This window comes from Nerophis lumbriciformis, linkage group LG26 (assembly GCF_033978685.3).
Source record: "Nerophis lumbriciformis linkage group LG26, RoL_Nlum_v2.1, whole genome shotgun sequence".
In the NCBI taxonomy this organism is placed as follows: Eukaryota; Metazoa; Chordata; class Actinopteri; order Syngnathiformes; family Syngnathidae; genus Nerophis; species Nerophis lumbriciformis.
Window position 1 is genome coordinate 39,647,501 of NC_084573.2, and position 16,027 is coordinate 39,663,527.

Here is a 16,027-nt window from a genome sequence, read left to right on the forward strand (position 1 = left end):
GGAAGTTTGCTATTCCCCCTTCAAAACAAAATTTTTGTAAAAACCGGTCACCTTTCTTCAAAAATTATCTCCTCTGAGCGCGTTTGTTGTTTCGGCTTCAAATTAACACAGGAGAGAGATTGAACCCTTCTGATTAAAAGTTGGCGAAAGAGTTGTGATACCTGCTCCGGTTTTGATTTTATGACCCTTCAAAGACCCGCTGCACTGATGCTCCTGCGGTGCTGTTTTTTTAAGATGGCTGCTCAAAAGCAGGAAGCACCAACGTGCCCACACAATGCAGACAAGGTAGGTACACTAGACTAAAGTCTTGGGACACTTCAGACTAAAAGTAGACAAAAGTATTGGGACACTTAGGAGTAGCACCTGCCAAATACGCGGGCCCGACCAACGCTGCTTGCAGCTCTAATTTTTAACTTGTTATTGTACAACAATGTTTAATATATATTTCCACATATTCTTGAAATAAAGCTGAAGTTAAAAAACGATTTAAAAAACCTACAGAATATTCTTCATTATTCATTAGTGTACAAAAATGCATGAGGCAAATACATAAATTGTTCCAATTTCCAGTAAAAAAGTGTTTTTATCTGCTGGTTAACATGATTATATTGTCCTTTATATGGAATTTCCATTCTAAAAAGACGCATAATGAGTTAAAAGAGTGGACAAGCCCTACTACTATGTCGCCCTCTTGTGGAGGAGCGAGGAAGCGCATAGCACGAGAAGTTGCATTTTCTTTCCTAAACCCAGCAAAAGTCTAACTGGTAAAACTGGGTTTCAATCACGTGACCTCGAGGCACTTTATTTACCTGCATGAGTGCAGGTGTGGGCGTCTTTTGAAAGGTTTACATGCAAATATAAACGTGATCATGGAAAGAAATATTTCAAATGTGACGGAGTAGATTTTCACGCTGCTAAGAGAAATATTTATTGTAAAGATTTAAGCATTCATGATCACTAAGACGTTACTGCTCACTTCCTTTCACACTCACAAGCATTTAGAGAAGAAAAGACACAGTTGGACTTATTGCTGCGTCACTAAGTAACGTATTTGATTGAGTGCTGCTGTGATCCTGACGATAATTGTGTTTGCAGTTGATTTCCTGCTACAAATATTAGTCTCATCTACAATTCATGTCTGCACTTGTTTTTATGTGTGAACTTGATATTTACTCTCATTATTTAGCTGTAGATGTCATTATTTAGTTATAGATGTCATTATTTAGTTATATATATCATTATTTAGCTATAGATGTCATTATTTAGCTATAGATGTCATTATTTAGTTATAGATGTCATTATTTAGTTATAGATGTCATTATTTAGTTATATATATCATTATTTAGCTATAGATGTCATTATTTAGCTATAGATGTCATTATTTAGTTATAGATGTCATTATTTAGTTATAGATGTCATTATTTAGCTATAGATGTCATTATTTAGCTGTAGATGTCATTATTTAGTTATAGATGTCATTATTTAGTTATAGATGTCATTATTTAGTTATAGATGTCATTATTTAGTTATAGATGTCATTATTTAGCTATAGATGTCATTATTTAGTTATAGATGTCATTATTTAGCTGTAGATGTTATTATTTAGTTATAGATGTCATTAGTTAGTTATAGATGTCATTATTTAGTTATATATGTCATTATTTAGCTATAGATGTCATTATTTAGTTATAGATGTCATTATTTAGTTGTAGATGTCATTTAGTTATAGATGTCATTATTTAGTTGTAGATGTCATTTAGTTATAGATGTCATTATTTAGTTATAGATGTCATTATTTAGATATAGATGTCATTATTTAGTTATAGATGTCATTATTTAGTTATAGATGTCATTATTTAGTTATAGATGTCATTATTTAGATATAGATGTCATTATTTAGTTATAGATGTCATTATTTAGCTATAGATGTCATTATTTAGCTATAGATGTCATTTAGCTGTAGATGTTATTATTTAGTTATAGATGTCATTATTTAGCTATAGATGTCATTATTTAGTTATAGATGTCATTATTTAGTTATAGATGTCATTATTTAGCTATAGATGTCATTATTTAGTTATAGATGTCATTATTTAGTTGTAGATGTCATTTAGTTATAGATGTCATTATTTAGATATAGATGTCATTATTTAGTTATAAATGTCATTATTTAGTTATAGATGTCATTATTTAGCTGTAGATGTCATTATTTAGTTGTAGATGTCATTTAGTTATAGATGTCATTATTTAGTTATAGATGTCATTATTTAGTTATAAATGTCATTATTTAGTTATAGATGTCATTATTTAGCTGTAGATGTCATTATTTAGTTATAGATGTCATTATTTAGTTATAGATGTCATTATTTAGCTATAGATGTCATTATTTAGCTATAGATGTCATTATTTAGCTATAGATGTCATTATTTAGCTATAGATGTCATTATTTAGTTATAGATGTCATTATTTAGTTATAGATGTCATTATTTAGTTATAGATGTCATTATTTAGCTATAGATGTCATTATTTAGTTATAGATGTCATTATTTAGCTATAGATGTCATTATTTAGCTGTAGATGTCATTATTTAGTTATAGATGTCATTATTTAGCTATAGATGTCATTATTTAGCTATAGATGTCATTATTTAGTTATAGATGTCATTATTTAGTTATAGATGTCATTATTTAGCTATAGATGTCATTATTTAGCTGTAGATGTCATTATTTAGTTATAGATGTCATTATTTAGCTATAGATGTCATTATTTAGCTATAGATGTCATTATTTAGTTATAGATGTCATTATTTAGCTATAGATGTCATTATTTAGCTATAGATGTCATTATTTAGCTATAGATGTCATTATTTAGTTATAGATGTCATTATTTAGCTATAGATGTCATTATTTAGCTATAGATGTCATTATTTAGTTATAGATGTCATTATTTAGCTATAGATGTCATTATTTAGCTATAGATGTCATTATTTAGCTATAGATGTCATTATTTAGCTATAGATGTCATTATTTAGCTATAGATGTCATTATTTAGTTATAGATGTCATTATTTAGCTATAGATGTCATTATTTAGTTATAGATGTCATTATTTAGTTATAGATGTCATTATTTAGTTATAGATGTCATTATTTAGTTATAGATTTCATTATTTAGTTATAGATGTCATTATTTAGTTATAGATGTCATTATTTAGTTATAGATGTCATTATTTAGTTATAAATGTCATTATTTAGCTATAGATGTCATTATTTAGTTATAGATGTCATTATTCCATGCATTAGGTGTTATAAGGCGCATTGTGGAGATTTGAGAAATAAAAAAGGATTTTAAGTGCGCCTTATAGTCTGAAAATATGGTATGTGAAAATACTGAACACGTAAACAAAAACATTGAACATTGTTCACGTGTTCAATGACTTTGTTCCTGTTGATTGCTTACATAATCTCAAATAAGTCACGTACCAAAAGTATTGACATTTTGATTTGAGAATGATATCACAGCAGAAAGATCTGGTATCGTATTTCAGTATCGATCACTGTTGTGCAAAGAAAGGAGAAGAAGAAGCAGGTCAAAGGTGAAGCTTGTTATTACCTTTGTGCGTCTGTGGGTGGCGCTAACATTACATTTGTTGTTGTTTTTTGGCCGTAGAAAAGACTAGAGTGAAGACTGCGTCTGCGGCCCGGGCATCAAGGCCGTGGCGCCGTAGTCTTGTCCCGAGGCCTTGGACTCCTCCTAAAATAAGAGGCGCTGATCACTGGTCACCACCGTGTTAGTCACTGGCAGGAGAAGGGTCAGCATGACCTTTGACCCCAGCAGGTTTGAAGCACAATGTCATTGGAAAAAGAACACTGTTCTCTTCTATTTATCACTTACTTATATTGTGTTACTGCAGATGTTGTGATATACAGGTAAAAGCCAGTCAATTAGAATATTTAGAAAAACTTGATTTATTTCAGTAATTGCATTCAAAAGGTGTAACTTGTACATTATATTTATTCATTGCACACAGACTGATGCATTCAAATGTTTATTTCATTTAATTTTGATGATTTGAAGTGGCAACAAATGAAAATCCAAAATTCCGTGTGTCACAAAATTAGAATATTACTTAAGGCTAATACAAAAAAGGGATTTTTAGAAATGTTGGCCAACTGAAAAGTATGAAAATGAAAAATATGAGCATGTACAATACTCAATACTTGGTTGGAGCTCCTTTTGCCTCAATTACTGCGTTAATGCGGCGTGGCATGGAGTCGATGAGTTTCTGGCACTGCTCAGGTGTTATGAGAGCCCAGGTTGCTCTGATAGTGGCCTTCAACTCTTCTGCGTTTTTGGGTCTGGCATTCTGCATCTTCCTTTTCACAATACCCCACAGATTTTCTATGGGGCTAAGGTCAGGGGAGTTGGCGGGCCAATTTAGAACAGAAATACCATGGTCCGTAAACCAGGCACGGGTAGATTTTGCGCTGTGTGCAGGCGCCAAGTCCTGTTGGAACTTGAAATCTCCATCTCCATAGAGCAGGTCAGCAGCAGGAAGCATGAAGTGCTCTAAAACTTGCTGGTAGACGGCTGCGTTGACCCTGGATCTCAGGAAACAGAGTGGACCGACACCAGCAGATGACATGGCACCCCAAACCATCACCCAACCATGCAAATTTTGCATTTCCTTTGGAAATCGAGGTCCCAGAGTCTGGAGGAAGACAGGAGAGGCACAGGATCCACGTTGCCTGAAGTCTAGTGTAAAGTTTCCACCATCAGTGATGGTTTGGGGTGCCATGTCATCTGCTGGTGTCGGTCCACTCTGTTTCCTGAGATCCAGGGTCAACGCAGCCGTCTACCAGCAAGTTTTAGAGCACTTCATGCTTCCTGCTGCTGACCTGCTCTATGGAGATGGAGATTTCAAGTTCCAACAGGACTTGGCGCCTGCACACAGCGCAAAATCTACCCGTGCCTGGTTTACGGACCATGGTATTTCTGTTCTAAATTGGCCCGCCAACTCCCCTGACCTTAGCCCCATAGAAAATCTGTGGGGTATTGTGAAAAGGAAGATGCAGAATGCCAGACCCAAAAACGCAGAAGAGTTGAAGGCCACTATCAGAGCAACCTGGGCTCTCATAACACCTGAGCAGTGCCAGAAACTCATCGACTCCATGCCACGCCGCATTAACGCAGTAATTGAGGCAAAAGGAGCTCCAACCAAGTATTGAGTATTGTACATGCTCATATTTTTCATTTTCATACTTTTCAGTTGGCCAACATTTCTAAAAATCCCTTTTTTGTATTAGCCTTAAGTAATATTCTAATTTTGTGACACACGGAATTTTGGATTTTCATTTGTTGCCACTTCAAATCATCAAAATTAAATGAAATAAACATTTGAATGCATCAGTCTGTGTGCAATGAATAAATATAATGTACAAGTTACACCTTTTGAATGCAATTACTGAAATAAATCAAGTTTTTCAAAATATTCTAATTTACTGGCTTTTACCTGTATATATATGTTAGGCCATATCGCCCATCCCTTATGGCAATGAAGCCCTACTTCTTACTATTTCACCAGAAACCAACTGCTGTACGTTGGACTCTCAACATCCATGGACAGGGGAAAATGATAATAAATACCGTATTGACCCCAATATAAGACATAGTCTATTTACCCTTGTAAAACGTATAAGGCACAGGTGTCAAAGTCAAGGCCCGAGGGTCAGATCTGGCCCGTAAACACCTGGAAAGTATGTGTGTCAATAAAGTACTTCATATTTTCTCACTACATGTAATTGATTTTTTTTCATTTTGACAGAAAAAATATATGTACTGCTTGAAATTGCACACCTTTTAAACTTTAATAGTATCCATTATTGCAACAAATATTACAGTATATTATCATACTTTACAAACATGTTTTTGTGTAAATAAAAATACTTAAATTTACAGCAAACTACCCATCAAATTAATACAAATGACAATACATTTTACGTTGTTCTTTACAGCATATTACTGTAAATTGAACAAAAACTACTACTGTTTTCTGCGTTAAAATTCTGTTGACTGAGCTGCCAGTTTTTGACTGTAAAAACTATGGTTGTTGTTTTTAACGGTGTATTACTATATATATATATATATATATATATATATATATATAATAAATTAAGATTCTCAGTCTTTTTTTCAAAGAGACTATAAATATTTAAAAATATATATACATAGAAAAATATAAAGTAAATAAGGGGGAAAAGTGTGGAATTCTACAGGAAAAAAAGGTATTTTCATTGGAATGAAAGTGTAATTTTCAAAAAAATATGTATATAAATATGACCCTATATATATATATAAAACATATTTAATAAATTAAGATTTTCAGTCTTTTTTTAAAGAAATGAAAATATTGATTTTACAAGTACAATGTTGCAAATCAGAAATACTTTATTAATCCCAGAGGGGAAATTAAAATTTTCAGCACAATAAATAATATAATAAATAATAAAGAAATTATATAATATATATATATATATAATATATATATATATATATATATATATATATATATATATATATATATATATATATATATATATTTATTATAATAAATAATATAATAAGCAAAATGTTTTTTTCTTTTTTTTTTTAAGTCCCCTTGTTATGAGAAAATAATTTGATGTAAATTGTTTTATTTATTGCATTATTTGGATTTAAAGAATCACATTTTAAGACACTATAGTCATACGTTTAGAGAAAAAATATATATAATACAAATAAAGTCATGATAAGGGGGAAAAATGTGGAATTCTACAAGAAAAAAAGGTATTTTGATTGGAATAAAAGTGTATTTTTTCTTTTAAAAAAATGATATAACCCTATATATATATATATATATATATATATATATATATATATATATATTTATAATATAATATATTTAATAAATTAAGATTCTCAGTCTTTTTAAAAAGCCTGAACATATTGATTTTACAAGTAAAATGTTGCAAATAATTAAAAAGCTTTTTTTTTTTTTAAGTCCCAATGTTATGAGAAAATAATTTGATGTGAATTACTTTTTTATTTATTGCATTATTTGGATTTAAAGGATCACATTTTAAGACACTATAGTCATACATTTAGAGACAAAATAAAAAATTGTAAGAATAAAGTCATAATAAGGGTAAAAGTGTGGAATTCTACAAGAAAAAAACGTTTTTTTCATCTGAATAAAAGTGTAATTTAAAAAAATTATATATATATATATATATATATATATAAATTATAAATATAACCCTATTTTGTGAATACAAAGTTTTTACTGTAAAATGGACAGTCTATTTAAAACAAATGATATAATTAATAATGAAATCCAGAGTCAAATCCCTACATTATTCACTGTTACAAGTGGCCCTCTGATGGCAGCCATCAATGAACAGCACTTTGACATCCCTGCTCTAAAGACTCTAAAGACATACACACATGCTGACCAGCTGGGGATTCCCTCACATGACCAGGACCTTGACAGAGACACCTGTTTCTTCAAGGTTATTAGCATATACTTACAAAGTGTAGAAAAAGAGGTCTTATATTGGGGTGAATATTGTACAACGGTGTAATTACATTTAAATGTACATTAGGAAGCAGCGTTTGGAAAAGATGCAAAGAGAAGTTATTGCAGGCATGCAGTAGGAACACAAAAATAACCAGCGGCCGTTATTTCCAGGGAAGCAGAGGACACACACACACACACGACCTTGACAGGAAGACAACACACACACTTGTGCTTCACACTTACTTCTGCTTTGGCCAACACATTTGCTTTTTGTCTCCGCAGATCAGACTTGATGAAGCCTGCAGTGAACAAGCAGAATAAAAAAATACAGTCTTGAATATACAGAAGACACAACCTGAATAATCATTGACTAAACAATACTTGTGTCTTTGCAGTGATACAAGTCCCTTCCCAAGAATGCATGGTATTGGGGTAAAACAACTGAAAGTTGACATTGTTCAGCTGCAATTCACACAAATGATTAACTACATGTTGCACTTGAAGGTTTTAACCTTTGTATTCAAACACTTCATGGACTAGAACCCCTGATTTTGGAACAACAAGTATGTTGTATACAATAAGTGTACTTATTCCAGCTTGTACAAAACCCTAAAAGCAGTGAAGTTGTCAGGTTGTGTAAATGGTAAATAAAAAGAGAATACAACAAATCCTTTTCAACTTATATTCAATTGAATAGACTGCAAAGACAAGATATTTCATGTTCACACTGAGAAACTTTCTTCTTTTTTGCAAATATTAGCTCATTTGGAATTTGATGGCTGCAACATGTTTCAAAAAAGCTGGCACAAGTGGCAAAATAGTTTTTATAGCCGCTAGAAGACTTAAGGGGCTGATTAATTAAGGTCTGAAATTAAAAATATTACACATATCTATTCAGCAACTTAATTTTATAATTGTATAGCCGCTAGAAGACTTAAGGGGCCGATTAACAAAAAAGTCAGAAATAAAAAATATTAGACATATCATGTATTCAGCAACATCATTTTATAATTTTATAGCCGCTAGAAGACTTAAGGGGCTGATTAAAAAAGGGCAGAAATAAAAAAAACATTAGACATATAGTTTATTCAGCAACATCATTTTATATATTTTTTTGGCCCCCAAAAATTTAAGGGACTGATTAAAAAATGTCAGAAATTAAAAATACTAGACATATTGTCAATTCAGCAACATCATTTTATAATTTTATAGCCGCTAGGAAACTTAAGGGGCTGATTAAAAAAGGTCAGAAATAAAAAATATTAGACATATTGTCTATTCAGCAACATCATTTTATAGCCGCTAGAAGACTTAAGGGGCGGTATAGCTCGGTTGGTAGAGTGTCCATGCCATCAACCTGAGGGTTGCAGGTTCGATCCCCGTTTCCACCATCCTAGTCACTGCCGTTGTGTCCTTGGGCAAGACACTTTACCCACCTGCTCCCAGTGCCACCCACACTGCTTTAAATGTAACTTAGATATTGGGTTTTCACTATGTAAAGCGCTTTGAGTCACTAGAGAAAAGCGCTATATAAATATAATTCACTTCACTTCACTTCACTAAGGGGCTGATTAATAAAGGTCAGAAATAAAAAATATTAGACATATCGTCTATTCAGCAACATTATTTTATATTTTTTTTGGCCCCCAAAACTTTAAGGGACTGATTAAAAAATGTCTGAAATTAAAAATATTAGACATATCCTCTATTTAGCAACTTAATTTTATAGCCGCTAGAATACTTAAGGGGCTGATTAACAAAAAAGTCAGAAATAAAAAATATTAGACATATCATGTATTCAGCAACATCATTTTATAATTTTATAGCCGCTAGAAGACTTAAAGGGCTGATTAAAAGAAAAGTCAGAAATAAAAAATATTAGACATATCGTCTATTCAGCAACTTAATTTTATAATTTTATAGCCACTAGAAGACTTAAGGGGCTGATTAACAAAAAAGTCAGAAATAAAAAATATTAGACATATCATGTATTCAGCAACATCATTTTATAATTTTGTAGCCGCTAGAAGACTTAATGGGCTGATTAAAAAAGGTCAGAAATTAAAAATGTTAGACATATCGTCTATTCAGTAACATCATTTTATAATTTTTTTGGCCCAAAAAAATTTAAAGGGACTGATTAAAAAAGGTCAGAAATAAAAAATATTAGACATGTTGTCAATTCAGCAACATCATTTTATAATTTTATAGCCGCTGGGAGACTTAAGGGGCTGATTGAAAAAGGTCAGAAATAAAAAATATTAGACATATCGTCTATTCAGCAACATCATTTTATAATTTTATAGCTGCTAGAAGACTTAAGGGGCTGATTAACAAAAAAGTCAGAAATAAAAAATATTAGTCATATCATGTATTCAGCAACATCATTTTATAATTTTATAGCCGCGAGAAGACTTAAGGGGCTGATTAAAAAAGGTCAGAAATAAAAAAATATCAGACATATCATCTATTCAGCAACATCATTTTATTTATTTTTTTGGCCCCCAAAAATTTAAGGGACTGATTAAAAAATGTCAGAAATTAAAAATATTAGACATATTGTCAATTCAGCAACATCATTTTATAATTTTATAGCCGCTAGGAAACTTAAGGGGCTGATTGAAAAAGGTCAGAAATAAAAAATATTAGACATATCGTCTATTCAGCAACATCATTTTATAATTTTATAGCCGCTAGAAGACTTAAGGGGCTGATTAACAAAAAAGTCAGAAATTAAAAAGATTAGACATATTGTCAATTCAGCAACATCACTTTATAATTTTATAGCCGCTAGGAAACTTAAGGGGCTGATTAAAAAAGGTCATAAATAAAAAATATTAGACATATTGTCTATTCAGCAACATCATTTTATAGCCGCTAGAAGACTTAAGGGGCTGATTAATAAAGGTCAGAAATAAAAAATATTAGACATATCGTCTATTCAGCAACATCATTTTATATATTTTTTGGCCCCCAAAAATTTAAGGGACTGATTAAAAAATGTCAGAAATTAAAAATATTAGACATATTGTCAATTCAGCAACATCATTTTATAATTGTATAGCCGCTAGGAAACTTAAGGGGCTGATTAAAAAAGGTCAGAAATAAAAAATATTAGACATATTGTCTATTCAGCAACATCATTTTATAGCCGCTAGAAGACTTAAGGGGCTGATTAATAAAGGTCAGAAATAAAAAATATTAGATATATCGTCTATTCAGCAACATCATTTTATATTTTTTTTGGCCCCCAAAAATTTAAGGGACTGATTAAAAAATGTCTGAAATTAAAAATATTAGACATATCCTCTATTTAGCAACTTAATTTTATAATTTTATAGCCGCTAGAAGACTTAAGGGGCTGATTTAAAAAAAAGTCAGAAATAAAAAAATGTTAGACATATCGTCTATTCAGCAACTTAATTTTATAATTTTATAGCCGCTAGGAAACTTAAGGGGCTGATTAAAAAAGGTCAGAAATAAAAAATATTAGACATATTGTCTATTCAGCAACATCATTTTATAGCCGCTAGAAGACTTAAGGGGCTGATTAATAAAGGTCAGAAATAAAAAATATTAGACATATCGTCTATTCAGCAACATCATTTTATAGCCGCTAGAAGACTTAAGGGGCTGATTAATAAATGATAAATGGGTTATACTTGTATAGGTCAGAAATAAAAAATATTAGACATATCGTCTATTCAGCAACATCATTTTATATTTTTTTTGGCGCCCCAAAAATTTAAGGGACTGATTAAAAAATGTCAGAAATAAAAAATATTAGACATATTGTCAATTCAGCAACATCATTTATAATTTTATAGCCGCTAGGAAACTTAAGGGGCTGATTGATTAAAAAAGGTCAGAAATAAAAAATATTAGACATATCGTCTATTCAGCAACATAATTTCATAATTTTATAGCCACTAGAAGACTTAAGGGGCTGATTAAGAAAAAAGTCAGAAATAAAAATATTAGATATATCGTCTATTCAGCAACTTAATTTTATAATTGTATAGCCGCTAGAAGACTTAAGGGGCTGATTAACAAAAAAGTCAGAAATAAAAAATATTAGACATATCATATATTCAGCAACATCATTTTATAATTTTATAGCCGCTAGAAGACTTAAGGGGCTGATTAATAAAGGTCAGAAATAAAAAATATTAGACATATCCTCTATTCAGCAACATCATTTTATATATTTTTTGGCCCCCAAAAATTTAAGGGACTGATTAAAAAATGTCAGAAATTAAAAATATTAGACATATTGTCAATTCAGCAACATCATTTTATACTTTTATAGCCGCTAGGAAACTTAAGGGGCTGATTAAAAAAGGTCAGAAATAAAAAATACTAGACATATCGTCTATTCAGCAACATCATTTTATAATTTTATAGCCGCTAGAAGACTTAAGGGGCTGATTGAAAAAGGTCAGAAATAAAAAATATTAGACATATCGTCTATTCAGCAACTTAATTTTATAATTTTATAGCCGCTAGAAGACTTAAGGGGCTGATTAACAAAAAAGTCAGAAATAAAAAATATTAGACATATCATGTATTCAGCAACATCATTTTATAATTTTATAGCCGCGAGAAGACTTAAGGGGCTGATTAAAAAGGTCAGAAATTAAAAATATTAGACATATTGTCAATTCAGCAACATCATTTTATATTTTTATAGCCGCTAGGAAACTTAAGGGGCTGATTAAAAAAGGTCATAAATAAAAAATATTAAACATATTGTCTGTTCAGCAACATCATTTTATAATTTTATAGCCGCTAGGAAACTTAAGGGGCTGATTAAAAAAGGTCATAAATAAAAAATATTAGACATATTGTCTGTTCAGCAACATCATTTTATAGCCGCTTAAGGGGCTGATTAAAACTAAATCAATTGATGCGTTCTGGTGTCCTTTAGTATTGTTTTAATGGTGTTGTATTTATTGATGTATTGCTCTTTACAGTTAGTGTCAGCTGCCGTGCACACAAACACAAACACAAGCACAAAGACCCCAGCAGCTGTCCAAGTCCACATTTGTACTAAACACAACTCCTAACATGAGGGTGGCGACAACAACACCAGAAACACTTTTCTCTACACACTTCTATTCACATCCTGACTGTTCTAACGTCACCAAATATTATAAACATAGCCTTATATATATCTAAAAATATCATTAATGAATCAAGATTCTCAGTCTTTTTTAAAGAGACTGATTTTAAAAGTTAAATTTTGCAAAATAAAAGAAGCAATATGTGTTTTTATTTTTTTTAAAGTCCTTATGTTATGAAAAAAAAATAATAATTTGATGTAAATTATTGTTTTATTTATTGCATTTTTTGGATTTAAAGAGTCACATTTTAAGACACTAGACACATTTAGAGAGGAAATATATATTACATTTAGAGACAAATGTTTGTGTATAATGAGCCGTGTCTGCTGCTGTTGTTACAACTCAAAAGTAGTGACGGGTGTTGTCCAGATCACCAAGATGCTCCACACAGTTGCTGCTAAAGAGTCAAACAGTGGGAGAACTTCTTACCGGTCATGATGGTGCCAACCAGGAGAAAGACGCAGAGGAATATGTTGCCGGGCAGCGTGCCGAACGTGTCGATGATCTTGCCCTGACTGATGGTGAAGATGATGCCAAACACCTGCACGCCAAGCAAGGTGACATGGAGAAAATGTTCACAGTGTCTAAAACATGGCCAACAACAACACAACTTCAATTTCAACCAGCCGAACATCACCTAAACATGAAATCATGACAAGATGTGAGCTTGTGAAGCCCTCAATCTTGACTGACAAGAGAAAGGCTCATTCTTGCAGTACCTCCTCCACTCTGCAGGGGGCAACAGTGAGGGGTAGACAGCACAATTAAGCAGAACTCGAGAAAGACAACTAAAAGTAAAACTTTTGAAACGCCTCAAAGACATTTGGCACTACTTATTGCATCGTAAATGATCTCACATTTCCCTTCTGGTAACGCTTAACCTTCCCGGGGTACGTAAACCAGGGGTGCTCAAAGTGGGACTTAGGGCCCCTTTTAACAACCACAGCGTCACATTGTGGAAATTGTAAAGCAAACAAAATGCAAGAGAAAAAATGTCTGTTGTAAGGAGAAGAAAAATGTAATGTTGATGCCAATAATATAGAGATTTGTTTAAATATGTGCCATCTTTTTTCTGTCTTTTGATTAGATTAAAAAAAAAAGATCATCATGCACATTAGTAAATGACATCTTCTGGACAACATTGAAACAGGATTTTATGAGGATAAAGTCATAATAAGGGGGAAAAGTGTGGAATTCTACCAGGAAAAAAAGGTTTTTTGTTTGGAATAAAAGTACAATTAAGAAAGAAAAAAAAAATATATATATATATATATAAAATATATTTAATAAATTAATATTTTCTGTCTTTTTAAAGAGGCTAAATATATTGATTTTACAAGAAGAATGTAGCAAATAAATAATATAATAAGCAAAATGTGTTTTTATTTTCTTTAAAAGTCCTCATGTTATGAGAAAATAATTTGATGTAAATTATTGTTTTATTTGGATTTAAAGAGTCACATTTTAAGACACTATAGTCATACATTTTGAGACAAAATATAAATAACAGGAATAAAGTCATAAGGGGGGAAAAAGTGTGGAATTCTACAAGAAGAAAAAAAGGTATTTTCATTGGAATAAAAGTGTAATTTAAAAAAATAATTGTATAAAATATATAATATATATAAAATATATTTAATTAATTAAGATTTTCAGTCTTTTTAAAGAGAATAAAAATATTGATTTTACAAGTAAAATGTAGCAAATAAATCATAATCAAAATGTGTTTTTATTTGTTTTTAAAGTCCCCATATTAAGAGAAAATAATTTGATTTAAATTATTTATTGCAATATTTGGATTTAAAGAGTCACACTAGTTTAGATTTTAGATGTTTAGAAACAAAATATATATAAGAATAAAGTCATTATAAGGGGAAAAAGTGTGGAATTCTACAAGAAAAAAAAAGGTTGTTTTTTTTAAGAATAAAAGTGTATTTTTCACCAAAAAATGTATATAATCCTATATATATATATATATACACAATATATTTAATAAATTAAGATTCTCAGTCTTTTTTTAAAGAGACTGAAAATACTGATTTTACAAGTAAAATGTTGCAAATAAATAATATAATAAGCAACATGTGTTTTTAATTTTTTAAAGTCCCCATGTTATGAGAAAATAATAATTTGATGTAATTATTTCTTTTTTATTACATTATTTGGATTTAAAGACTCACATTTTAAGACACTATAGTCATACATTTGAGACAAAATATGTATAACAAGAATAAAAAGTGTGGAATTCTACAAGAAAAAAAAGGTATTTTCATTGAAATAAGTGTAATTTTTCCAAAATAAATTATAAATATAACCCTTTTTTTTACATAAAATATATTTAATAAATTAAGATTTTCAGTATTTTCTTAAAGACATTAAAAATATTTATTTTACAAGTAAAATGTAGCAAATAAATAATATAATAAACAAAATGTGTTTTCATTTTTTTTAAAGTCCCCATGCTATGTTTTATTCATTTCATTATTTGGATTTAAAGAGTCACATTTAAGACACTATAGTCATACATTTAGAGACAAAATATATATAATGAGAATAAAGTCACAATAAGGGGGAAAAAGTGTGGAATTCTACAATATATATATATTTTATTTCAATGAAATAAAAGTGTAATTTAAAAAAAAATATATATAAAATATATTTAATAAATTAGGTCTTTTTTTAAATACTTAAAATATTGATTTTACAAGTAAAATGTTGCAAATAATATAATTAGCAAAATTTGTTTTTATTTTTTAAAAAGTCCCCATGTTATGAGAAAATAATTTGATGTAAATTATTTTTTTTATTTATTGCATTTTTTTTTATTTAAAGAGTCACATTTTAAGACAGTCATACATTTAGAGACAAAATTTATACAATAAGAATAAAGTCATAATAAGGAGGAAAAGTGTGGAATTCTACAAAAAAAAGGGTATTTTCATTGGAATAAAAGTGTAATTTTTCAAAAAAATATATAAATATAACTATATATATACAATATATTTAATAAATTAAGATTGCAATTTTTTTTAAAGAGACTAAAAATATTGATTTTAAAAGTAAAATGCAGCAAATAAATAATATAATAAGCACTTTTAAAAAAGTTGTTTTTAAAGTCCCCATGTTATGAGAAAATAATAATTTAATGTAAAAAAATTTATTTATTTATTGCATTATTTGGATTTAAAGAGTCACATTTTAAGACACTATAGTCATACATTTAGAGACAAAAATATAATAACAATAAAGTCATAATAAAGAGAAAGGTGTGGTATTCTACAAGAAAAAAAAAGGTATTTGCATTGGACTAAAAGTGTAATTAAAAGAAATATATATATATATATATATATAT

At 30.0% G+C, this 16,027-nt stretch overlaps 1 protein-coding gene across 2 annotated transcripts in view; it reads right to left on the bottom strand.

Annotated features, from left to right (window-relative positions):
• LOC133623653 (choline/ethanolamine transporter flvcr2b-like) overlaps positions 1 to 16,027 on the bottom strand; it is a 67,555-nt gene that overhangs the window by 1,394 nt on the left and 50,134 nt on the right. The window contains exons 8-10 of one of the 2 annotated variants that reach the window (XM_061986906.2): positions 13,105 to 13,216; positions 7,796 to 7,851; positions 3,610 to 3,750 (exon numbers count right to left, since the gene is read on the bottom strand). In XM_061986906.2, the coding sequence (XP_061842890.1) occupies positions 3,673 to 3,750; positions 7,796 to 7,851; positions 13,105 to 13,216 (246 nt within the window). In that variant the 3' untranslated portion in view covers positions 3,610 to 3,672. The remainder of the gene's footprint in view (positions 1 to 3,609; positions 3,751 to 7,795; positions 7,852 to 13,104; positions 13,217 to 16,027) is intronic. The other variant, XM_061986907.2, reaches the window with a different exon arrangement.